Below are 27,251 nucleotides of genomic sequence, written 5' to 3'. Positions count from 1 at the left end.
TAACATGAGTACACTATTATGATATGCCGTACGAATATACATTTAGAGGGGTTTACACATGTATCATTGGCATAAGATATTACTTTAGCAATGTACTCATACAATGTAAGTCCAAAGTCAGAATAGCTAATTAAGAGGCAATTTGCTAATACTTTTGAATGACACAAACGACCTCTTGGGGTCAATTCGTGAAGAGCAGCTGTGGCCCTAGCCTGCTTTGATGTGTACAGAGCCCTTCTTCTCGCCGATGCGTATACGATCTTCATAGAAATCAGGCGTAGCCATATTGGTTTAGGACATCGTGTATCTTTTTGTACTCAAGTTTGAATCTCCTCTTTGTAAGCAATGGTGGATTTAGATTTGAACTTTGTAGGGTCCCAATGTTAAAGTAGAAGTTTTTTAGATAGAAACAAAGCACGAAGCGTGTAAAAATTGTTTTAGTTTATTCATTGAGGCATTTTGTTGTCAAACAAATTATGTTGCACACATGTCAACAAATATCGACATATGCCGAAGAAAGCCAATGAGTGATATTGAGAGGATTTGTAGTGTTGTCAACGCAACCTGTCAAGATAATGCCTAGCAGATATTACATCAAACACTTGGTAGACACAAAAGGAACACATACTAAACATTTGGAGAGTCCTCAAAAAATCTTCACATGTATATTTCTCGGACTTCGAGTGACTCTGGGACCACCTTAATCCCAATGTACATCCGTCTTGCTTGTAAGTATAATATCGCTCAAACATATGCCAAATATTTAAACCACCAATCAGAGACCTCAAAAAGATAATAGAAACACCTCCCACAATATATTTGCCATTTCAATAATGTAACAAATAATGACATGCTAAGATTCTTCTAAACCACATTTGCTCACACTACAATGATAACATATGGAGAAGAAAGTGTCATGAATTCACAAACTCTATGGTACTGGATAGGAAGACTTAAAATGCTTAACTGGTGTATATTTTTCTTTCCCTCCTTAATCTTCACGCATTACGAATTGGAAGTTGCAGTCAGTTCACCGGTGTTAAGTGCCGGTCTCAGAGTATGCAAAGAGTTTTGATCCTCGAGGGCGAGGCTTGGACACTCCCATATGTACAACGGATGAATGTGGCAAGATGTAAACATAAACTTAAGCCGATTGCACAGTTTATCTGCTCTGCCATATGATTGGAGCAACTACCATCCATACTGCAAACAAAACACAAAATTTTCCTTTCAGTCATGACGAGATTTTCGTTAGAGCGCATTCAATTTTGTTTAGCGTTATATACTCACAATACACGCAGACCGCGATCCACTCGTTCACAATCCTCACCCAAGTGCTGGCCCATCCCACATCAATCGTAAACCTGCAGAATGAAGTGACTTGTTGAGCAAGCAAGAAAGAACGGAGTTCAGTTTTAATTCACAAGCAAGAAAGAACGGAGTGCAGTTTACATTTATTCCTCGAATTAATGCAACACTAAAGTTCTCATGCTCCATGAACAATTCCAAATATCCACATATCACTATATTAATAATTCCGAAAGCATTTCCACAAATCCAATATGCTTGACTTGAAATAGAGATATTTGAAAGTAAGTATAATTTGCAACATATTATATAAACCACTCACCTCGATATTCCGAGCTTTGACAAGATAATCCTACTAACAATCTCCATACACCAAAACCCTAATTTTAACGGATGTTCCTGGATGCTTGCTAACCAAATGGAGCAGCAACTCCTTGTTTTTGGGGCTCTCGGAGCACCTGTGGAGCCACATCAAGGGCTACCTTGGGCTGTAGCCCAGATAGCTTTTGGTTGAAAATAAAATTTTACATGTATTTTTTTTTCGAATGTAGCCCATTATATATTTAGTTACTGATTCAAATTCTCTTGGTTTAATTATATAATACAATTTACAAACCATCTCTTTTTCTCATAGTTTTTTTCTCATCGCTTTTTGTATATGTACAAGTTTGAATTTGTTTGAATAACGAAAGTTCTTGGCTCACCTTGTGAAAATTTTCTTAAGCTAGCTGATAATGTAAAAATATATAGTATCAAGTTTCTTTGTTTATAAGGATTTAAATCTTTAAGCTAGTTCATCCGGTGAAAAATTTCTAGCTCAGCTGTTGTCTCGGAGCTCTCTGTGCGTGCAGAGGAAAGGAGGGAGTTTGAGGGAAGGAGAGAAGTAAAAGAAATGTAAATAGAGGTGGAGAGTAATAAGAATGGGAGATGGATAGTCTGCCCTCCCCATCTCATGCCCTTTCCATCCCCTCTCATTTATGTGGTCACGGTTAAGCCACGTTAACATTTTATATTCTCATTGCTTTTTGTCTTATTATTTCTATAAAAAAATCAATATAAAATGTTGATGTGGTTTAAACTTGACCACATAAAATAGGAAGGGATGAGAAGGGCATCAGATGGGGAGGGCAGACAATTCATCTCCATAAGAATGAGCTGAGAGAACGAGAGGTGTAGGGAGAGGAATGAGAGTTAAAATAAAGGGTAAAAGATTGTTTACTACCCTCATGTTTCGTGGTTTTCAACATTTAGTATATCAATTTTTTTTTGTCTCAGAGTCATACCTAAAGTGTAAATTTTGGGACAGTCTCATACATTCGTGAGTCAAACTATTAAGTCTCCCGTTAACTGTGAAGTGGCGCTCATGTGGACAATGATTGGGCGCCATATGGTTCTTTTTTTTTAGAGAAGGGGTTTCAATGAAAAAAAAATTCAAAATTCAAAATTCGCGACCCCCCATCTCACCCAGAAAAAGTGAAAAAGTGAAAAGTGAAACAACTTTTCACTCCCCCAGAAAATCGCGACCCCCCATCTCCGTCTTAAACCCTACCTACGGGCCATCACTCGACCTCATCGTAGCTCCACCTCGCACGCTGTCACTCCACTTCGCACGCCGTCGTACATTGCGCACTCGTTTATAGGAAAGATTGTCGTGAAGCCATCGTTGGCGATGGGGTGGGAAAAAAGAAGGATCGAAGTGGGTGAAACACCACTTTATTGTAAGTAACCTACCTTTTTCGAAGTCTAGATAATATGGGTTTAAGCTTTCCGATTTTTCAAATTTTAAATTTTAGGGATTAGGGATCTGTGAGTTCCAATCCCTTTTTTTTCTATGGTTTCTGGAATTGTATTTTGTAGTGGGTTGCATGTGGTTTTGTCTTTAATTGTGGTCCCCATTGGCTTTGTTTTCACCTTTTTTTCTATGGTTTCAGGAAAAAAGGTGGAACTGTATTCATGGTCCCCATGGTTTTGTTTTCACTTTTTTTCCTCATAGTCCCCATGGTTTTGTTTTCACTTTTTTTCCTCATGGTCCTACTAGTGTTTTCACCTTTCTCCTTGACTTTGCAGGCATGCCCGAATTATTTAGCCTTAAAATTAACCACGGTGGGAAGTGGTCTGAAAGTGCATAAACGGGAAGGTTTGAGGCTTGGTTTGATTACTTAGACAAATACTTCATGTCTTTTTTTCGAGATTGATGAAATGGTTAAGGAGTTAGGATATGATGGGTTTATGTTGTATCACTATAGGATTCCTAGGATGTCTTATTGTGAGGGATTAAGGCTTATTGAACGGGATCAAGATGTGGGTGAAATGTGCAAGTATGTTCCAGGGGTTAGGGAAATAGAAATGTACCTAGAACATCCAAGTCTGAAGCAAGCTGCCTTGAAACATAAGCTTTTGATGAATCTAGATGAGAGTGCCATATTAAAAAAAAGTGTCATTATAGAAGATATTGAGGAATCGAGGGTGGCGATTTCGATTACAAAGGGAAGTGGATCAAAACTGAAGAAGGGTAGAGCAAAATGGGGTAAGGATGATTTCGAAAAATGGCTGTCTTTTGAATGACATAGCCTACAATGGTGATGATGAACATGAGGCTGAAGCAACTAAGGGAGGATAAGGAAGTGGAAATGAGGCTGAAGATGGTCCTCTCAATGCTGATGATGAAAGTGATGAAACTGAAGAAGGTCACAAAGCTGAAGAAGTTAATGAAGGGATCGAAGTAGAAGCTAATGAAGGTAAAATTATTGAAACATTTATTTTTACAATTTTCATTTCAGTATTCAATTATTTTCGCCAAGTTTAGGTTTTTAACAAATATGCATTGTTTGTGGCAGTAAATACAGAGGATGACATTACAGAGAGTGAGTTTGTGGACAGTGACTACATTTTGGAAGATGATAATTGTCGTGCAGTAGATGATACGGCTGTAGAAAATGTCGTTAGAGATGCTGAAAGGGGTGAAGGGGTTGGGAACCAACATCCAGAAGATGTTATTGATGCAAAGGATGTAGAAGACGTTCCCCTTGATGATGAGAAACAAGACTCAGATGGCCTGCACAGTGTTGACGATTCAGGTTCAGAATGTGATGAGAAGGTCATCTACCTTGAGTTTAATGAAAAAGCCAACATGGATGATCCAAAGTTTGAAAAGGGATTAAAGTTCAGAGATGCTGCACAGTTGAGAGAGGCAGTGTGGTCTCACTCCATTAAGCATGGTGCACCTTTTATTAAGCTAAAAAGGAATGAGAAATGGAGGATTAGTGCAAGGTGTGAGAAAAACTGTCCATGGAGATTGTATGCTTCCAGGATGTACAATGAAGATTCAATGCAAGTGAAAACCTATGTTGGGAAACATGAATGTTCGAGGATTTGGAGGGAAAATCCTAACTGCAAAGTGGCATGGCTTGTGAAGTGGTATGTGGACAAGTTCAGACTCAACCCAAGCATGCCCATCACTACATTTATGGAGACAATGAAAGAGGAAATAATGGTTGAGATCCATATCAAGACAGCCTACAGAGTGAGAGCACAATGTTTGAAAATCCTTGAAGGGAGTAACTTAGATCAGTACACAAAGTTGTGGGAGTATTATGATGAGCTTAAGAGGACAAACCTGGGTAGTACAGTTCAGATATGATGCTCATGTGATATTTTAGAGGATTTATATTTGTTTGCGGGCTTGCAAAAATGGATTTAAGAATGGATGTAGGCAGCTTGTAGGGTTGGAGGGTTGTCACTTGAAGGGAGTGTTCAAGGGCCAGTTACTGTCTGCAGTGGGAATGGATGCAAATAACCAAACTTGGGTTATTACATATGCTATAGTAGAGCTTGAGAACAAGGACAATTAGGTTTGGTTTCTGGAACTACTAGCTACTGACTTGGGAATTGTGAACGAGCGTGCTTGGACTTTCATTTCTGACAAACAAAAGTGTTTAATACCAGCCTTTGAGAAGGTGCTGCCTAATTGTAATCATCAGTTCTGTGTTAGGCACTTATACACCAATTACAAGGCAGATGGGTTTAAAGGGAAATGATTAAATGATGCTTTGTGGAATGCTGCCAAGGCAACAATCATCGCTGATTTTAGGGAGAGTATGGCTGAGGTGAATAGGCTGAATGAAAAAGCTTATAAATGGTTAGAGAAAAAACCAGCCTTGCATTAGAGTAGGTCACACTTTGAGACACACACTCAGTGTGACATTCTCTTAAACAACCTCTGTGAGAGCTTCAATTATTTTATCCTAAGGTCTAGGGACAAGCCTATTATTACCATGCTGGAAACTATAAGAGTTTTATTGATGAAGAAGATATGGTTGAGAAGAAATGCAGTGAGGAAGGATAAATGAGCTATCTGCCAAAAAATCCAGAAGAAGTTTGAGGAGTACAAACTGAAAAGCTCACACACTATAGCTACATGGTATGGAGGAGAAAAATTTGAAGTGGATGAAGGCAGAGGCAATGTATTTATGGTGGATTTGAATAGGTGCACTTGCTCATGCAGAAGATGGTATTTGACAGGCTTTCCTTGCATACATGGTTGCTCGGCCATCTATTATGCAAGGAGACAGCTTGAGGAATTTGTTTCCTCTTGGTACAAGAAGGAGAAGTACTTTGAAGCTTACAAAAACTTGATTCAACTCGTCTAAGGCATGAAATTTTGGGAGCCATCTGAAAACAAATGCATTCTTCCTCCAACTTTTAAAAGGCAGACGGGGATAACAAAAAAGATGAGACATAGGGAGGGTGATGAAAATGAATTCAAGTTAAGCAAGAAAGGGCAAAAAAGTGTGAAATGTAGTGTTTGCAAGGCCTTGGGACACAACAAGGCCAGATGCCCTACCACTCATCCTCCTCCAGCTGCTAGAAAAGGAAGAACAAGCAAGAAAAATGAGGTATAATTTTGATATTTTTTGTTGATTTTTCATTTCTTAAGTGAATTTGTTATTTGTGAAGTGTAATATCTGTTAGTGTTAATGATATATGGGTTCATTACTTAGGCCTCAACATCTAAGGCATCATAACCCTCTCAGTCATCTCAGTCGTGCACTCAGGAAGCTCTACAACCTTCATCTCAGCCAACTCAAGCCTCTCAAACCACTTCAAAGTCTACTGCAAGAGGTCAGAAAAGGAGGAGGAATGTTCCATGATGCTGCTTTAATGCTTTAGGTTGTTTAAGGGTTCATTTTGTTATAGTTAAATATGCCCTTAGTTTTTTTGGAAACAACTTTTCGATAGATCTTTAGTGTTTTGGACAGAGTTCAATTAGTTGTTAAAGTTGACCCATTAGTGTTTTGGACAGATCTTTAGTGTTTTTTAGTTGTAAAAGTTATGGTCTTTTGATACTTTTGTGTGAATTGGAGGGTGTATATTGAACTTTGTTGTGGATTGAAAGTTGTTGACAATTCAACTTTGTTGGTAGTTTAAATGATGAATTTGCATATTTAGAATTCAAAGTTTGTTTGGAATTGAATTTGCAGATTTAGAATAGAAAGTTGTGGTTTTTTTCCTATTAATTTGATTTTTTTTTCAAAAAATTTTGGTGGGAAAAAATGTAAGGTATATGATTATGGGAAAAAAATTTGGGCGGGAAATTATTTTTTTGAAATATTTTTTCACTGAAACCCTTTCTCTATTAAAAAAAAACCACGTGTCACTCAATCATTGTTCACATGGGTGTCATGTCATAATTAACGGGAGACGTAACAGTTTTACTAACGGATGTATGAGACTATCCCAAAATTTACACTTTAGGTATGACTTTGAGACGAAAAAAACGTGATGTACCAAATGTTGAAAATCATGAAACATGATAGTAGTAAATAGTTTTTTAGCCTAAAATAAAATAATAAAATTATTTGTTAGTGGGAGTGAGATGGCAGAAAATGGGGGAAAATGGGAGGGAGGTAGCGTGAGAGAGAAGGTGTGATGAATGTGTTGGCTTTTGGTAAAAAGTGGTAATAAAATAATAGGAAAAATGATTGTTATGTGTAGTGGGGAAGGATCCCACTTTCTGATTTTCAAACTTCAACCTAACCAAAAACGAGTTCTCGCATCGAGACACAAAGAATTTAGGCTTTGGAGATTAATAATCTATTATAAATCTTTACAATTTAGGGAATATGAATATTGGCTGACTAAGCAAAGTCTCTTATTTTTTAAAAGCTTATGTAATTATAAATGGTAATTTATTGAAAAAAATATTAGAAAAGGTGTTGATTTTTTGACTTGACTCACTTGGATGTAGTATGAACATTAATTGATATGGGTTACAATATGATTAGATTGGATTTGGTTAGTCGAGTTTAGTTGGGTTGGGGATAGACAAGCAAATAATCAACCAACTCAACCCAATCAATGAACATGTTGAAATTGAGTTAGGTTCAGACAGGTTATAACTAATAAAAAAATAAAAAAAATAAAAATAAAAAACTGCTTGTTCGGGTTTAAAGTCGGGTTGAGCATGAGTGGGTTCGGATTGTCCAAACCCAAGTTGCACCTCTATATATTGCCCATCTTGAATAATTGTTACTAATATCCCTTCACGTCTATAGTCTCTAAAATTAACCCACCGCATTAAGATGATCTCCAAAAATATATGTCATAAATCTATGTGGTTCTTCTATCATAATTTTGTTAATAATACTGTTATGTGCCACATCATAACTGGGTCTCACTTTATATAATTAAAAAAATAAAAATAATAAGATAATCTGTTCATATTGTTCCCTCCCACCGAGCAAGCACTGCAGATCCCCCTGCCCGCGGTCACACATCTCTCTGTTTCCTTTCCACTCCACGGACTGACTCAATTCTAAAATCTTATAGAAAAAGCCGCTTCGTCCTTGAACAATTCCGGTAATAACAATATCCCCCAATTGGAGCATTTGGAAGATTCAGCCGTTCAATCTCGAGATGCTCATCCACAATCACCACCACTACCTCCGCCAGAATTACCATCCTCCGAGCCTCTTGACGGGAACCTCTTCACCGACCTCACACTCCAATGCCAATTCCAAACCCTCCGACGCATCTGATTACGACGATGACTGAAACGATGACGACGGCGGCGGCGGCGGAGATTGCGAGAGATGTGATGAGGGTTTTGGAAATGTCAACGGGGGAGGATTGTTTTGAAGGGGAGGTTGACAGTGGGTTGGTGGAGGTGAAGGTTGGGATGGATCGAGAAGCCTCGGAGAAAGTCGAGGGTGAGGAAATCAAAACTATGGAGGTGAAGAAGTAGAGTATCGGCAGACAAAATTGTCATCGAGTAGGTTTTCTGTAAGTTTGTAACAATTTGGTCTTTCATGTTACATTTGGATGGACGCAGAAATCATCTTTTTATTTGAAGTTTTAATTATACAAAAATAAAAATTATTTTTTATTATTTAAACATTTTAAATATATATAGCAATATTTAATTAGACTTATGAGTTGTGGGCCTTAGTTATGTACCATAGCACATAACGAAATTTTTTACAAAATTATAACGAAATGACTACATTGATACGATTTTAGGGACTTCATTTATTAATTTTCAATTTCAAGACCATCTTAATTGGACGAGTCAATTTCAGAAACCATTTGTGATAAAAACTTTTTTTGTTCTCAAATGCTTTCAAATTTCAACCTAAAATAATACATTATTGATAGTTAAATAGGTATATTCACCGTCAAAAAGTCATTGTTATACTCTATTCAATACTCTTTGTTTGTCCTTTCATCTTCGTTTCTTTCCTCGTTTCCTTTGTTCCACTTCACCTTCCCGGGTGGCTTGGTAGTATGTTGTTTCTCAAGTCCATGCGCCAACATTATAATATTATAAACTTATGTTTTTGTTGATTGAAGGATCTTGATTGGGCTCCGAGATTTCAGTACCATCGGATCGGTAACACAAATATAACTACTGTCGTTTTTTTTCGGTCGTGATTTGAACCATTATAGTGCCACAACGGTGGATACCGCCATGACAGCCTGCGAAGCCGCCTCTTCATTGTAACGACCCGTCCTAGAATTTACAGAATGGAAGGGTAATTTTGTAATTTCATTTTGGTTGGGAGATATTTGTTTAAAATGTTTGCTTTATGGTCTTATTTAATTAAGAAAGAGCCACGTACTTCCTGGGATTTGTGTATGGAAGAATATATGGAGGAAGAAATAAGAATATGGACGAATGCAATTTTCACCATCTGGAACCGAGGCTAAGTAGCCCATATATATATACATATACAAATACAAATAAACGATTAAATCCTATTCTAATCCTATAAAGCCACAAAACATGGTGTAAAAGAAGGATCTCGATTAAAGCATAGAGCAACTTTTACAAATATTATAATATATTTTTAATATAGCTGGTGTGCCCAAGGAGACCCATCCTTTGACTACGCCCCCCCCCCCGGCCAAATACATCTCCTCCTTCTCTCCCTTTTCCTTCCCGTGTGAACTCTCGGACCTCTTTCTTCTCTACTCGCTTTCTCTCTTTCTCTCCTAAGCTCCCCGAGCCCTCTCTCTCCTCTGCAACCTCTCATTCTCTTCCTCGAGCACAGCAACTACAAACCTCACCAACTGGACTCGATGACCTCGAAATCTTAGGCCAAACACCGTGGAACACCAACAGTGACGGAGTCACTGTTCATCAACCTTTCCCGATGAGCTCCGACGTAGTTTGTGGTTCTTTCGACGTTGGTAAGCTCCTAAAAACCCTTGGGATGTGTTTTAACGTTAGATCGAGGCTTGTTGTATGTTGTTTAGACTTGTTGGACGTTGAAATAACTCGGAATAAGCTTTTCCCAGATTCCGGCGAGAACCCGTGAATTTCGAGGCGTTTTCCGGCAAAAAAAAGGCGAGGTATCCATCTTGTAAGATACCATTCTCTTTGTCTCATCGAGAACCATGATTTTCATTTTTAAATCACTCGATTTCGTTGAGTATTGAAGAAGTTATGAACGTTTAAAGTTTACCAGTTTTCGACGAGTTCTTCAGTTTTTCCTGCGGATCAGTCATTTTTAGGCCATTTTCGGGCCATCTTGGCAACCATTGAGCTTCCAATTAGGTATAATCTTATTCTACATTTTTTTATCTTCATTTTGATATATAATAGGTCGAATTTGATTAAGAAACGAAGAAGTTACGGAGCTTTGAAAGTTGCACAAACTTCAGGCCAAAAAACCAGTTAAGTTCCCGCGGCTTGGCTCAGCTTGGCTGAGTCAGCCGTTGACCTGACCCGTTGATTTTTTACCGTTGAACGGTCAATGTTGACTTTTTTCTGGTTTCTCCTGGAACTCCTTCTAGACTAATTTTGATGTCCTGATTCCAAATTCGTGCTCCATTTTTTCAAATTCCATCGTTTGAGTAGAGTTTTATTAATTGGTCCCATTATGTGCTTAGGTACAATTTTATGTGGCGTTTCCGTCTTTACTAGTTTTTCCGTCTTTACTAGTTTGCACGGCTCTTCGACGGCGAAGTAACTGTGAGTGGATCTCTTTTAAAATGCATGATTTTACTATTAGAAATGCATACATGATTTAATGGTTACATTTTATGAAACGTTTATGAGTAAATTGGATTTACACTTTATAAATTATAATGCTTGATCGACTTTACGTTCTTTGTGGTATATATGATTGATGACTATATACCTACTTATGAACGTGGTTTTACAATATGACGTTTTAGTTACTGAGCTCCGATTTGAGAGAGAGAGAGATATATATATATATATATATATAAGAAATATTATGTTAATATTTTTTTGTGCTTACTTAGTGGTTTTTCATACGATACTATCTACAGGCGAATGATACTGCTTACGGGCAAATGGTTCTGCCTACGGGCGAATGATACTTATAATTGGCTTTGGCCAGGTGTAGGTTGGTGGCTTTGGCCAAGAGATACTTATAATTAGCTTTCACCGGGCGTAGGTTGGTGGCTTCGGCCGAAAGATACTTATATTGACTTTGGTCGGGCATTTGGTTGGTGGCTATGGCCGGAAGATACTTATATATGATAACACTATTAAGCACACTACATGATACATGCTTTATGAGAAATTTTATGGCATGCTAGGGTTTCTCGGAAAACCTATTACATATTATACTATTGAGTTTTCCTAAACTTTGGGGGTTAGTACGTTGATGAATAACTGTTTTAGTATTACTTATATATCAAATTAGTCCACTCATGTTTTGTTTTGCGCCCCCTCAGGACTTTAGATTCGAGGCGTACAATTCCGACGTCAAGGCACTTCCACATCGGCATATTCGAGTCCTCTCAGTGTAGGACCCATTTCTTTGCTCATTCAATTTTATATTATTTCTTTTTAGAGTTCTAGATTAGTTGTGTGCTTTGAACACGTTCCACAATTGCATATTCATTATAGTTAAATTTACAAGTTTTATTTATGTCCATTTTTCTTGGGGTTTTTGAACTTTAATCCCTCAAGAAGATTAAAATTTAAAAAAAAAACCTGGTGTTAGATTAAATATTGATTTTAGTCCCTAATGTGCCCTTAATTCAAAATAATTAATGTGCATTTTATTTAATGTCTCCCATTAAATATTTAAATTTATTAATACACAAATTTTAATTTATTTTTTGACCAAAAAAGAGTTTTTTAATTTATTAATTTTATTTAACATTCTTCAAACTTGAAAGACTCAATTAATGTACCTAAATGTTAGTACTGAAATATATTATATTGAACTAATATATTTAAATGTTAGTACCGAAATGTATGTACCTAAATATATGCATCGAAATGTATTAATATTAAATTAATGTACCTAAATATATGTACCGAAATGTATGCACTGAAATGTTAGTACCGAAAATGTATTATATTGAATTAATGTACCTAAATGTTTGTATCAAAATGTATGTACCGAAATATGTGTACCTAAATATATGCACCGAAATGTATTATAATGAATTTAATATACCTAAATGAAGAAGATAAAGTACATCAAAATATATTGTATAACAAAAATTAGTTTATCTAAATGTTCACAACAAAATATATTACGATGAATGAAATGAAAATAAAAATTATAATGAAATAAAATTAATACATTAAAAATTAGAAAGAAAAAGATAAATAATTATAAAATCAAAATATAATTAATAAATGAGGTTATTAATGTATCAAGGGACTAAAATTAGATTTTGATCTTACTCATGGTTTTAATCAAAAAGTCATCTTTGCCAAGGATTAAAATGAAGTTTTCTAATTTTTCTTTATAGTTCTCATGCATGTTAGTATGACTTCGTCGCCTTCGGATGTCGGCCAGCATGTACCTACCCTGGTGGAGGATATCGGGGTCGGACGTGTCATTCATCCTCCACCATGTCAAAACTTTGGAATCATGACGTGTTCTTGAGCTTCAGAGGCGAAGACACACGCAATGGCTTTACGGGCCACCTCCACGCGGCATTAACAGATAGGGGATACCAGGCTTATATCGATGAGGACGATCTAAAAAGAGGGGAAGAAATAAAAGAAGAACTGTTCTGGGCAATCGAAGAGTCAAAGATCTCTATCATTGTCTTCTCAAAGAGGTATGCGGATTCGAGTTGGTGTCTTGACGAGCTGGTGAAGATCATGGAGTGCAGATCCAAACTAGGGCGACGTGTTTTGCCAATATTCTATCATGTTGATCCTTCACATGTCAGGAAGCAGAACGGTGATTTAGCTCAAGCATTTCAGAAGCACGAAGAGGGCATCCGTGAAGAAAAAGATGACAAGGAACGTGAAGCTAAACAAGAAAGGGTAAAGCAATGGAGAAAGGCTCTTGCAGAAGCTGCAAATTTGTCTGGCCACCATCTTCAAATCACAAACAATGGGTAATCATTCACCTGCTTTTCAAGATTTGAAACATATTGGTGAATGACTTAAATCTCTCATATAATTAACATTTTACAGAAGCTAAAACCTAAACCGTAATTGGAGTTTAATTTATGAATGACTTTCTTTCTTTTATTCAAGTTCGTCACAAAATCACATACGAGCTAGTTAGTGTGTATACATGAAGGAAAGAAATTTTTTTGTTAATTTATGAATGACTTTCTTTTATTCAAGTTGGTCACAAAAACACATACGAGCTAGTTAGTAAATATAATATATATGAAGGAAAGATAATTATTTATGTATTGATAGCTACTACTGAGCTATCATTGAGTCCCACTAATGCTTACGAATTCAATTTTCAGGCGCGAAGCAAAGGTTATTAGAGAAATTGTTGACAAAATTATTAAGGAATGGCTTCCGAACACAAACAAATTACATGTGGCCAAGCACCAAGTTGGAATCCATTCTCGCATTCAGAATATTATCACTCATCTTTCAAGTGGTGGATTAAATGATGTCGTCATGATTGGGATTTGGGGGATGGGTGGATTGGGTAAAACAACAGTTGCCAAAGCCATTTATAACCAAATTTATTCTAAGTTTGAATTCAAAAGTTTCTTGGCCGACGTTAGCAACAATACAAGTAAACATGGTCTGGTTAATTTGCAAGAAAAACTTATTTCTAACATCTTGAAAGAGAAACTTGACATAAGCAGTGTTGATGAAGGTATCAGTATGATAAAATATTATCTCCAACATAGACGGGTACTTGTCATCATAGACAATATAGATGAAATGGAACAACTGGATGCAATAGCTGGAAAACGTGATTGGTTTGGTCCAGGGAGTAGAATAATCATTACGACACGAGATGAACATTTACTAAAGCAAGTGGACATGACATATATGGCTCAGGAAATGAATGAAGAAGAAGCTCTTGAGCTTTTTAGTTGGCATGCATTTGAAAATAGTTGGCCTGATGAAGGATATCTTGAACTCTCAAAAAAGGTTGTTTCTTACTGTGGAGGTTTGCCGCTAGCACTTGAAATTTTAGGTTCCTTTTTTATTAAAAGAACCATAGGAGAGTGGGAAAGTCAACTGGAGAAATTGGAAAGAACTCCTTATGGAAAAATAATAAAACCACTAAGAATAAGCTTTGAAGGGCTAGATGATACACAGAAGGCCATATTCCTTGACATATCTTGTTTCTTTATTGGATGGAATAAGGACTATGTCGCAAAAGTATTAGATGCATGTGGATTTTTTGCAACAATAGGAATCAGTGTCCTTCGTGAACGATGCCTTGTAACTGTTGAACGCAACGAGTTGAATGTGCATGATTTGCTTCGAGAAATGGCCAAAGTAATCATTTTTGAAAAATCCCTTGGCCACCCTGAAAAATGGAGTAGGTTGTGGAATCCTCAAGATGTCACCGATGTATTGACAAATAAATCTGTAAGTACATTCCCAATATAATTTTGGATTAATACATGTATAAACCACGTATGTCTATTATACATTAAACATCATTCATGTGTATCTATAGTTGCACAAGGAGAGCTCCATTAGCCAACAATAGTACTTGCATATATTCACCCACGTGATTTTGCCTAATCAATAATACTTGCAATTCCTTCTTGGGTGATGAACTCATTCCCTCACTTGTAAATTTCATAAACGAAGATCGTTTAGTCAAATATATCAAATAAATCAATGATGTATGTATCAAGTGACATATTAATAATAAATCGTCTATTTATTTGATAAATTTGAATGACTAGATTCAACAATCCCTGATTCAAATGATGTTTTTGTAAGGACGATATTCAAGGATTAAGAAATTGAACTGTTCTAAATATGAAAATTATATGATGTTCAAAAGGGGAACATGAAAAATTGAAATTTGTAAGATATGGTTGTAGATTATTGAATTAATTAATTAAGTGTCGATTAACAGGCTTGCTTCTTATTTGTGACACATCATTTGGTTTGCAAATTTGGTTAAAAAATTTGGTGTCCTAGCATTACCTTTCCGAATATGAAATGTGAAGTTTGTATGATTTTTTTGTAAGTATAACTTCTTTTTTTAACAGGGAACTAGAAAAATTGAAGGACTAAGTCTAGATTTGCAAAGCTCTGATACGGCTAGTTTCAGTACAGTAGCATTTGCCAAAATGAAGAAACTGAGATTGCTTAAGCTTCGCTATGTAGAGCTCAATGGAGAATACAAACATATTCCCAAAGAGTTAATATGGTTGTGCTGGAAAGGATGTCCTTTAAAGTCCATACCAGATGATTTTTTTAATCAACCAAGACTAGCTGTTCTAGACATGCAGTGGAGTATACTGGTACAAGTTTGGGAGGGTTCCAAGGTACAATCAATTACAGATGATGATGTTCTGTTTCTATTTGTTTTTGGATTTCCTTCTCTTTTTTTATGAGAACTTCTTTTTCGATATTAATTTCAATTTTTCTTTGGTTTTGTGCCACAGTCGCTTCAGAAGTTGAAAATCATGAATCTCAGTTGCTCCCGTTCCCTAATTAAATCGCCAGACTTTTCAGAGCTCCCAAATCTTGAAGAGTTAATATTGGAACGATGTGACAGTTTGTCCGAGATTCACCCCTCCATTGGTCATCTCGAAAGACTCTCTTTGGTAAACCTTAGAAACTGTTGCAGTCTTAGTTCTCTTCCGAGGGATTTCTATAAGTCGAAATCTGTTGAGATTCTTCATCTTAATTTCTGTGATAAATTCAGAGAACTACATGAGAATTTAGGGGAGATGATATCATTGAGAATACTAGAAGTAGATAGTACATCTATAAGACACATACCACCTTCCATAGTAAGATTGAAGAATCTCACTCGTTTATCCCTAGCAAACGTGAACAAAATTCGTTTGCCCTATTCGTTACACGGCTTAAACTCTTTAAGGAGTGTGAATCTCGCATGGTGCGATTTACCTGAAGATGAAATCCCGAAGGATCTCTGGAGTCTAAGTTCCTTACAATACTTGTATCTTCGTGAGAATGATTTTCATACCCTACCCAGCCTCAGTGGTCTTTCAGAGCTTGAAATATTGTGGTTAACTTCATGCAAAAATGTTCATACAATCTTGGGATTACCAACAAGTTTGAGATCTATGTATGCCGTTGATTGCCCTGCATTGGAAACAATGCCGGATTTTTCAGAAATGTCAAATATGAGAAAACTGAATGTAAGTGATTCACTCAAACTCACTGAGGTTCCAGGCTTGGATAAGTCATTAAATTCCATGGTAAGGATTGATATGCAAGGGTGCACTAATCTCACAGTTGATTTTAAGAAGAACATCTTACAGGTATATCTCTCTCTCATTGCCTTCCTATCATGCACATGCACACACAAACGCACATGTATATATATGACACTTGCATTGTATATGTAGGGATGGACTTCTTGCGGATTTGGTGGCATTTTCTTCCCTGGGAATTATGTTCCCGATTGGTTTGAGTTTGTCAATGATCATGGCAGTAAAGTCAGTTTTGATATTCCCTCGAGCGATGGTCGTAATTTTGAAGGGCTGACTCTATTATGCTCATACTCCTGCAATATATCAGTTCGTCCTCCTACAATTGTCATTACTGTTATAAATAATACCAAGCGTACCGAATTACGGACCAGCATAATCAAAGAACATCGGAATAGAATATTCTACAAACCTGAATCCCATCATATTTGGCAGGGACAATTATCGAACGATAAGCTCAGTTTGCAAGGCGGGGATAGAGTTGAAGTTGATATAAATTTAGTGGGATCTTATACCTCTACGTTTGCTTCTTATACATTGAATAGAATAGGGGTGAATCTACTATGGGACGAACCTATGAAGGAAAATGAGCGTGATTTGATTTTGGGCAAAGCTGGTTATGTTTTTGATCCACATCCAGCTAGGTTCTATGGTGAAGCACAATCAAGGTGGTGATGCATCATCATCATCACGCTTATCATTACATATCTAATCCATATCACTATCAGTTCATCAAACACCTCTTTTGTTGTTTGCTTTCCCGATTCGATAATGAAGACAAGTACATATTTCATACTTCAGATTCCTATGAATTTTTTCAATTAGTTGTTTTGAATTTTGGAGATATATTGCATCTAGAAACGTTTCAACATTACAAGCCAGCCATATAAGACATTCATCCAAATAATTGACAAATACTACTTGAATTCGCGAAAATACTTGCCCTGCTTCCACCACATATTTCAGGAATTTACTTTTAAGCTTAGAAAATCATTGATAACCTCAAGATGCCAGTTAATATATGGTTTCCACTACTTTTTCGTTAATCTTGACTTGCCCTGATATGTTAGCAGAAGGTTTGAATTACCTTTTCTACTACCTTTGCAGTCGATGAACTCGTTTGCACAATCAAAAAATAGTTAGTCTTCTATTGGATTCCCCAAAACTGTAGACGAAATTGTTTGTAAGATCGTAGAGTTTTTCCTGTTATGATTAAAAAACTCGTTTTCAAGACTCAGAAATGATGGATTGCTCAATAGAATATCTCATAAATTTTCTCCACTTCCCTTTCACTCTTGACTGATGTGTTCATAAGCTTCTACTACGGTTTTAGTTTCTACTAGTGATGGTGCCTTGCCCCATTTTGTATGTAAAAACGATCATCGATCGACCGAGTGGAGATTATTTTCCGATACGTGATTTTACGGTTTTGCCTTTGGTTCTTAATTTCCAGTAATGTTGCAGCTTTAGGCTTTTCTTTTGGCTTCTTGGCTTCCAAGTTACAAAGCTTCAAATTTAGGTGGACAAATATTATTTGGTTTTTCTGTTAATTAATTGGTAATTAAAAGCATCGTTTTGCGGACTCGTAGAGAACTATATAACAATTTATATAGCATGAGTACACTATTATGATATGTCGTACGAATATACATTTAAGGGAGTTTACACATGTATCATCAGCATAATATATTATTTTAGCAGTGTACTCGTACAATGTAAGTTTGAAGTCAGAATAGCTAATTAACACCTCAACTGCATACAATGTAAGTCAAAAGTCAGAATAGCTAATTAAGAGGCAATTTGCTAATACTTTTGAATGGCACAAACGACCTCTTGGGGTCAATTCGTGAAGAACAGCTGTGGCCCTAGCCTGCTTTGATGTGTACAGAGCCCTTCTTCTCGCCGATGCGTATACGATCTTCATAGAAATCAGGCGTAGCGATATTAGTTTAGGACATCGTGTATCTTTTTGTACTCAAGTTTAACTCTCCTCTCTGTAAGCAGTGGCGGAATTAGATTTGAACTTTGTAGGGTCCCAATGTTAAAGTAGAAGTTTTTTTAGATAGAAACAGAGCATGAAGCGTGCAAAAATTGTTTTAGTTTATTCACTGAGGCATTTTGTCGTCAAACAAACTATGTTGCACACATATCAACAAATATCGACATATGCCGAAGAAAGCCGATGAGTGATATCGAGAGAATTTGTAGGGTGTTGTCGACGCAACCTGTCGAGATAATGTCTAGTAGATATTACATCAAACACTTGGTAGATACAAAAGGGGCCCATATTAAACATTTGGAGAGTCCTCAAAAAACCTTCACATGTATATTTCTCGGACTCCGAGTGGTCCTGGAACCACGTTGATCCCAATGTACATCCGCCCCTGCTTGTAAATATAATATCACTCAAACATATGCCAAACATTAAAACCACCAATCACGGACCTCTAAAGGATAATAGAAACAATTCCTAGGACCCAAAATGTAGTTGCTATTTGAATAATGGAACAAATAATGACATGCTGAGATTCTTCTAAACCACATTTGCTCACACTACAATGATTACATATGGAGAACAAAGTGTTATGAATTCACAACACTCTATGGTATTGGAAAGGAGGACTTAAAATGCTTAACTTGTGTGCATTTTTCTTTCCCTCCTTAATCTTCACACATTACGAATTGGAAGTTGCAGTCAGTTCACCGGTGTTATGTGCCAGCGGCGCTGCTGCTTATGGCGGCCTGAGGAGGCTCTTCTCAGAGTATGCAAAGAGTTTTGATCCTCGAGGGCGAGGCTTGGACACTCTCATGTGTACAACGGATTAATGTGGCAAGATGTAAACATTAACTTAAGCGGATTGCACCGTTTATATGCTTTCCCATATGATTGGAGCAACTAGCATCCATACTGCAAAACACAAAATTTTCCTTTCAGTCATGACGAGATTTTCGTTAGAGCGCATTCAATTTTGTTTAGCATTATATACTCACAATACACGCAGACCGCGATCCACTCGTTCACAATCCTCACCCAAGTGCTGGCCCATCCCACTGTTAAAACCAAGTGTTTATCGAATGAGACCTTTTCAAACTGGGAGGAGATTCGCTTAACCTTTATCAAAAACAAACCGGCTATATATAAGCCTTACATCACTGAAAGATAAATATGCAACCCACGTTAAACACTTAACCTAAACATGGAATATGACTAAGTCTGAAAGAAACCAACTTCTACTGATCCCTAAATTCAAGGGCTTATTTAGCCATGCAGTAAAAACTGCTTACATGAACAAACCTAAGTTTACGTAGTGGATAGAACCACTACTTTCAACAAACTTAATAATCTAACATCCTCCCTTAAACTGATTGCTAAGCAATCAGTTTATACCTAGTTCCAGACACACTCCCATAAGCTCACGCATCTTCAGAAAGGTATCAGTCTTCAAAGGCTTGGTTAATATGTCTACTATTTATTCTTGAGTGTTGCAATGAACCAGCTGCACAATGTTATCCTTAGTCAGATCACGAAGAAAGTGGAAACATACATCTATGTGTTTGCTTCGACCATGCATTACAGGATTCCTGGAGAGCTTTATTCCTGAGCTATTGTCACAGAAAATCGTTGTAGAATCTTGCTGAGCTTGACCTAACTCCTTCATTATCTTTCTCAACCAGGTTGCCTGACAAGCACATGAAGCTGCTGCTATGAATTCGGCTTCAGTTGTTGATAACGTAACCACAGGTTGCTTCTTGGAAGACCAACACACAGCTCTTGAACTTAACATGAACAAATACCCCGATGTGCTCTTTCTATCCTCTAAGTCACCTGCATAATCACTATCTGAGTAACCTCTGAGCTCAACATGTCCTCCTTTTTTGTAAAGAATTCCAAGGCTGATCGTGCCTTTTAAATACCTCAAAACCCTTTTTGCCCCTGCCAAATGCATTTCTGTTGGACACTCCATAAATCTGCTAATTAAGCTTACCACGAACATAGTGTCAGGCCGAGTGGCTGTGAGATGCATGAGGCTCCCCACGATCTGTTTGTAGAAAGTGTTGTCGACCTTCTCACCAGTCACATCATTCGTTAGCTTGGTACCTGGAACAATAGGATTGTGCACTGGATTGCAGTTTTCCATTTTAAATATTTCCAACACTTCCTGAGCATATTTTTTTTGGCAAATAAATATTCCATCTACCTGCTGCAATACTTCAATTCCAAGGAAGTACCTCATCTTACCAAGATCGGTCATTTCAAACTCATTCATCATCGACTGCTTAAACTTAGTGAACATGCATTCATCATTGCCAGTATAAATGAGATCATCAACGTAAAGACAAACAATGAGAATTTTACCTCCATCTCTAGTTTTGATGAATAAAGTGTGTTCATAGGGACACTTCACAAACTCTTCCTTCAAGAAATAAGCTTCTATACGACTATACCAAGCACAAGGGGCTTGTTTAAGTCCATATAAAGCTTTCCTTAATTTGTAAACTTTATGCTCCTTACCTCTCTGCACATACCCATGTGGCTGTTCTACAAACACTTCTTCATTAATTTCTCCATGTAAGAAGGCACTTTTCACGTCCAATTGATGAATTGTCCATTCCATTTGCACAACAAGTGCAATTACAACCCGAATGGTATCTAACCTAGCCACATGAGCAAATACTTCAGCATAATCGACCCCATATTCTTGAGCATACCCTTTAGCCACAAGCCAAGCTTTGTACTTGTCCACCTCTCCATTCTCATTCAGTTTAGTCTTGTAAACCCATTTAACTCCGATCATCTTCCCACCTTGAGGTAAATCTGTCAATTCCCAAATGTTGTTCCTCTCGATAGCTGCTATTTCGACATCCATAGCTTTCCTCCATTTAACACTTTTCACAGCTTCATTTTAATGCATTGGATCACTGTCTTCTAAAAGAGCCAAGTGCACCATGTCTTCTTCTTCAGATAATCCCTCTCCCGTTACGTAATCTCTCATCCACACCGGCGGAGCCTTAGGCCTTTTTTCTTCTGGACTTGATAAACTTGCTTCTGAGACTTCATCTGATCCACTATTGTTGCTTGTGTCATTTTCATTTCCATTGGATCCATCTTCATCTTCTCCTTGACTATTAACTTCATCAGCTTCAATTGCTTTATCTTCATCATCATCCCATTCCAAATCTGCTATGACAGCTTCATGGTGATGCTCATCCCAATCCCAACTACTATTCTCATCAAATCTAACATCACAACTGATTATGATCCTCTGTGAAACTGGATCAAATAGCCGATAGGCCTTCGATCATTCGCTAACTCCAAGCAGCATACACTTCATACTTTTATCATCTAGCTTGGTCTTCTTATTGTCTGGAATATGTACGTATGAAATGCATCCAAAAACCCTGAAATAACTTACTGACGGTATTGTACCACTCCATGCCTCCTCAGGTGTTTTGTTTTTTTACTGCAAATATGGGACTTCTGTTGAGCACATGAACTGTCCAGTTTGCTGCTTCAGGCCAAAAAGTCTTTGGCATCTTCTTCTCGGTTAATAAGCTTCGAACCATGTTCATGATGGTCCAATTCTTACGCTCAGTTACTCCGTTTTGCTGCGGGGTGTAAGCTGCTGTCAGTTGTCGTTAGATCCTATTCTCAACACAAAACTCAACAAACTCGTAAGATGTAAACTCCCATCCACGATCCGTGCGCAAACTTCTAATACTTGCATCAGTTTCTTTCTCCACAAGACTTTTGAAAGCTTTAAAGGTTCGAAAGGCTTCTGACTTCTCAATTAAAAAATAGATCCAAGTCTTACGACTAAAATCATCAATAAAGGTGAGTAGATACCTCTTCTTACTATTGGATGTAGGCTTTATTGGTCCACATATATCTGCATGAACGAGTTGTAGAATTTGACAAGCTCTACAAGTACTCCTTTTTGGAAAAATGATCTCTCGATTGCTTGCCTACCAAGCAATTCTCACATACTCTTGACGAGTCCTTTATCTGAGGTAGTCCATTCACCATCTGCTTCTGTTGTAGAGTCTTTAAGCCACCAAGACTCAAGTGCCCATATCGGCAATGCCACAATTGAACTGGATCATCTGTGAGAACATTGAAACATGCCTGGACATTGAGTTGATACTGAGCAACAAGAATGAACGTGTGGTTTGCAGCCATAACAGTCTCTATGATCAGTCCTCTTTTAGGGTGATAGATCTTGCACCTCCCGTGTTGAATGAGAATAGAAAGACCTCTCTCCTGAAGTTGACCAATACTTAGAAGATTATTCCTTAAAGCAGGCACATAGAAAACTCCCGTGATCACCTGAGTCATTCCATTCACTTGTAGTCGAATGTTTCCTTTCCCCAAAACAGCCATACTAGTATTGTTCCCTAGTTTCACAGTTTCTCTAAAACTTCCATCAAAATCAGAAAATAACTCTCTCTTACCACACATATGATTGCTGCAACCCGAGTCGAGGAACCAAATGTCTTCTTTAATCTCCTGAGTATCCGTGTACACCATTAGCAACATCTCTTCACTAGCTTCTGCATAGTTGGCCTTTGCTTCCTTGTCTTTCTTAGGACACTCATACTGATAGTGCCCTAATTCATGACAATTATAGCACTCAATTGTTGACTTGTCGAAGTTTTGTCGACCTCTTCCTCTACCTCTTCCACGATAGCTTCCTCGACCACATCCTCTTCCTCCAAAATTCTCTTCATAGGCCACCTTTAGTGCTTGCTCCTCCACAACATGTCCAATCATCCGTTGCTCATGCATTAACAAACTGCTTTGCAGTTCATCAATTGAGAGAATGTCTAAATCTTTGGATTCCTCAATTGAACAAACCACATAGTCATATTTAGGAGTCATCGATCTCAAGATCTTCTCAATGACTTCTACATCTATCAATTTGTCACCATTAATCCTTCTCTTGTTGGCTATGGTCAGAGTTTGACCAAAAAACTCATTCACAGTTTCTCCTGTCTTCATGTGAAGCATCTCAAACTCCTTTTGAAGTGCCTGCAACTGTGCTCGCTTGACTCGAGCAGTCCCTTGATACTTCTGCTTCAACGAATCCCAAATCTCCTTAGCCGTATCCTTGTTCAAGATTGTTTCCAAAACAGCTCGATCAATTGCTTGAAACAAGTAGTTCTTAGCCTTTAGATCCTTCAACTTTTGATCTTCGAGCACTTTCCGTTGCCCCTCCGAGGATTGAGCTCCTTCTGCTGCTGCAGGGATTCCATGCTCCACAAGACCCCAATATTCCTTTGAACGTAGGAAGTTTTCCATAAGCATCGCCCAGTGGTCATAATGCCCATCCAGTTTTGGAATGGATGCTTGCACAAAGTCACTTCCTTCTCCTACCATATTCTCGTACCTCTTCACTCAAAAGATTGCTATCTCTCAAGCTTTGCTCAGGAGCCTCAGGTTGGGGCTCTGATACCAAATGTTAAAACCAAGTGTTTATCGAATGAGATATTTTCAAACTGGGAGGAGATTCGCTTAACCTTTATCAAAAACAAACCGGCTATATATAAGCATTACATCACTGAAAGATAAACATGCAACCCATGTTAAACACTTAACCTAAACGTGGTATATGACTAAGTCTGAAAGAAACCAACTTCTACTGATCCCTAAATTCTAGGGCTTATTTAGCCATGCAGTTAAAATTGCTTACATGAACAATCCTAAGTTTACGTAGTGGATAGAACCACTACTTTCAACAAACTTAATAATCTAACACCCACATCAATCGTAAACCTGCAGAATGAAGTGACTTGTTGAGCAAGCAAGAAAGAACGGAGTTCAGTTTTAATTCACAAACAAGGTGGTGAAAAATACCTTCTCATGGATTGATGAGTATTCCAACCAATCAGCAGCATTCCAAAGTACATTGCTCCCGTGGCGAAAACAAAATGGAAGAATCCATAACCGTATGGAACATCATCCTCGGATTCAGTCTCGTCCTTCCTGAACTGCAGATGATGTCAGGCGCATTCTAAAGGAAACATAGATGATTGATTAAAAGTTATTCAGACGGTAGAGCAAACCTGAAAGCATTTGGAATCTATGCCAGTTGAGAATGTTGCGATAACCATTGCAAGCACGGCTATAACAAAGCTCTGTCAACAAATAAGTCATTGTCATGATTTCGTGTAGAGAAAAGAGATATCTGTGTGCAATATTAAGAGTAGAGTATTACTATGATCGTGAGCCAATCTGTTTTGGTTGAATCATCTGCCTTCTTGTTGCAGCTTGTCCCCGCTGGCTCACTGCACTCGAAAGCAACAATTATGGATCAACGGAATTCACAAATATACCAGAGTCGCACGTTTAGATTTTCATATGAAGCTAGTGATCAACTGGATGATTGATTTTGAAAGATTATGCAACAATGCCAGATAACATCTGCAAAATCTCAAATTGAACTAACGGAAGGTGGTTCACACAGAAGAGACTTAAAACCGTACCTTCTAATAGCAAACCAGCAGATGAATACTATATAAAGCCCCATGAGACCCGGAGTCAAGATGCCGGCATTCACCTGTTCCGGGTGGAAATTAACAAGCAAAATCACATTAAAACAAGGCTGAAGCCCCTAATGCAGGGTGATTAGAGGAACTTACTTTCGGGTGGAGAGAGACGCTGGTCATGAGTTGTAGGAGTACTAATGTCCAGGTTATGAAGAAGATGTTGAGGAGGCAAGTTGGTTCTGGTGCATACCATATGTACATCAATATGATCCCCACTAAGCACACAACATATGCAGCAGTTGCAAGTAACATCACATGAATCCGGCTGCAGTGCAAACCTAAATTTAAATTAGCCCGAAAATCTGAGCAACTATATGGCTAGTAGCTACATTGAATGCTTCCAACGTCTACGAAAAATGGAGATCCGACTTAGTTTAAACGAAGTCTTACCATCTTTCTGATTTGATAACTTCAGGGCCCTACATGGTGCAACAAGTTCCGAGCAGCGTGCCACCTTCCGGGTAACCATAATCTTGAGTTTTTCTATTTTTCATTTACTTTTCACTTAGCATTGGATAACACGGAACATCTAAAATAAGTAGGTGCTCCGAGTTTTCTTCCGTATGGTTCTTCTACTTTACTAGCTGTCCTCCTAAAACTTTCTTGCATTTCTGAATATAAATTCTGCATGTATTCAGTCCCCACAGTATAAATATGTATTTTGACGAGATAATTTGTTGATTGCAGTTTCCTAATGTATTCGTCATACTTGTAGGTATCAAGGGGCAGGAGGCTTTGGCACCGGTGGGGCTTCTTTTGGTTCGTTAAATGTGGATCAACAGCTGGCAGGTAGATTCTCAGCGCCTGCTCCCCCAAATCCTTTCCCTTCAGCCGGAGGAAATCCATTTGGGTAGATGAAAAAAAACACAAGATGTCTCCAATCCCATTTAGGGAAAGCATCAACTTGCGGCTGCTGCACGTCAAATTGCTGGATGGAAGGTTTAGGTTTCGATCTCCTCTAGTTTTCAAGTTATCCGATGCAGCCTAATGCGAGATTGTTTTATTGGATCATCACCGGGGGTCGGTCGCAAGTCAAAAGGTCGACTTCCCCGTCATGTACAATTTGTTTGTTGTTTGTAAGAAAGTGAGTGAGAGAGAGAGAGTGAGAGAGAGCGTATATAGTTAAAAGGGAGATTACGTTGTAGAGTTTTATTTTGTTTTTGTTTTTATTTTCCCTTTTGATTTTCGTCGCCTACTTTGTTGTATGATTTTGCAATCACATTATTATGTTGTGAGTTGATTGAGTCTAAGGAAGTTGGTGGAACAGTAACAATGATTTTACAAAAGGGTCCTCATGATGTGGATGCAGAGAATAGTAAAATAAGACCTTTAAATCTGCAAAATCGTCGTCCTTCGCGCGACGCTGGGCCACTTCATAACGAAGTTATTCATTGATATCTGTAGCAACCGTCCGGTCCAGGTCGGGTCCTGTTGTCTCAGTATTTTTAACCCGCTCCTAATTGCGTAGTCCCGGCCTGATCCGCGGGTTTAGGCCATATCTAACCGAGGGGTTCAGAGGGCCAGAGGGCCGAAAATAGCCCTAAAACCGTCTCCAACCGAGGGCTAGGCCAGAGGGCTCTGGAATCTGGGAGGGCCCCACGGGATCGGAGAGGGCTGGAGGGCTGGCTATTTTTTTTTTAATGTTTCCTATTGCTGTCGGTTATAACCGACAGCATTAAAGAGTTTTTTTTTTTAATAGTTCTACTATTAGTGTCGGTTATAACCGACACTAATAGTTTGAAATGTTTTTTAATATAACGGCTAGCTGAGTCAGCTAGCCGTTGCAACTAGCCGTTGGTTTTTTTTATTTTTTATTTTTTTATTTTTTTATTTTAAACATTTTTTTCTTCTATAAATATGGTGAAGTTCTTTCAATTCTTCACTTCATTTGCAATATTTCCTTCTTCAATATTTTTCAATATTTCTTAATATTTCCTTCAATATATTTCCTAATATTTCCTTCATCTATAATATTTGTTTCAATTTTTCAATATTTCCTTCAATATATTTTCGAATATTTCCTTCATCTATAATATTTCTTCACTTCATTTGCAATATTTCCTTCATTTTTTTTCAAAAAAAATGGCCTCATTTGCAATGAAAGGTAGGGCTTGGACCCGAAAAGAAGATGAAGCTCTTTGCAAGGCTTATAGATGGATCTCAGAAGATAGTGTGAGGGGGATTTCTCAAACAAGTGAAGGTGTTTGGACTCGTGTGTCCAAAAAATACTTAGAGTTCTACGAAGGCACCATTCCACCGAATACTCA

General features: G+C 37.7%; 2 protein-coding genes and 1 long non-coding RNA gene across 5 annotated transcripts; 2 read left to right on the top strand and 1 right to left on the bottom strand.

Moving 5' to 3' along the window:
- Window positions 1-1,216: 1,216 nt before the first annotated feature.
- Window positions 1,217-25,459, bottom strand: LOC103449205 (uncharacterized). 2 transcript variants are annotated; one of them, XM_070806174.1, is made up of 9 exons: window positions 25,375-25,459; window positions 25,078-25,249; window positions 24,922-24,995; window positions 24,654-24,723; window positions 24,502-24,573; window positions 24,293-24,426; window positions 24,199-24,211; window positions 19,432-19,492; window positions 19,166-19,348 (listed from the first exon to the last, which is right to left on the bottom strand). In XM_070806174.1, the coding sequence occupies exons 2-9, from the start codon at window positions 25,234-25,236 to the stop codon at window positions 19,308-19,310; spliced, it is 624 nt and encodes a 207-aa protein (XP_070662275.1). In that variant the 5' UTR covers window positions 25,237-25,249; window positions 25,375-25,459; the 3' UTR covers window positions 19,166-19,307. The 2 variants fall into 2 exon arrangements, with proteins under 2 accessions (XP_028953299.2, XP_070662275.1); XM_029097466.2 differs by lacking the exons at window positions 19,166-19,348; window positions 19,432-19,492; window positions 24,199-24,211 and adding an exon at window positions 1,217-1,364 and having other exon boundaries at window positions 25,375-25,458.
- LOC103418165 (disease resistance protein RPV1-like) lies at window positions 9,724-17,240 on the top strand. 2 transcript variants are annotated; one of them, XM_070806165.1, is made up of 9 exons: window positions 9,724-9,996; window positions 10,105-10,363; window positions 10,699-10,780; window positions 11,515-11,585; window positions 12,550-13,149; window positions 13,516-14,608; window positions 15,247-15,525; window positions 15,646-16,491; window positions 16,579-17,240. In XM_070806165.1, exons 5-9 carry the CDS (start codon window positions 12,653-12,655, stop codon window positions 17,113-17,115), a joined length of 3,252 nt encoding a protein of 1,083 aa, XP_070662266.1. In that variant the 5' UTR covers window positions 9,724-9,996; window positions 10,105-10,363; window positions 10,699-10,780; window positions 11,515-11,585; window positions 12,550-12,652; the 3' UTR covers window positions 17,116-17,240. The 2 variants fall into 2 exon arrangements, with proteins under 2 accessions (XP_070662266.1, XP_070662271.1); XM_070806170.1 differs by lacking the exons at window positions 9,724-9,996; window positions 10,105-10,363; window positions 10,699-10,780 and having other exon boundaries at window positions 11,113-11,585.
- Window positions 25,394-26,308, top strand: LOC139188568 (uncharacterized). The gene is made up of 2 exons (XR_011571976.1): window positions 25,394-25,445; window positions 25,700-26,308. It is a non-coding gene; the product is annotated as an uncharacterized lncRNA (long non-coding RNA).
- The last annotated feature ends 943 nt before the right edge of the window (window positions 26,309-27,251 follow it).

The sequence above is a fragment of the Malus domestica genome, chromosome 02 (genome assembly GCF_042453785.1).
Source record: "Malus domestica chromosome 02, GDT2T_hap1".
Classification (NCBI taxonomy): Eukaryota; Viridiplantae; Streptophyta; class Magnoliopsida; order Rosales; family Rosaceae; genus Malus; species Malus domestica.
Note: the sequence above shows the minus strand (reverse complement) of the source record. Positions and strands in the feature narration are given on the sequence as shown.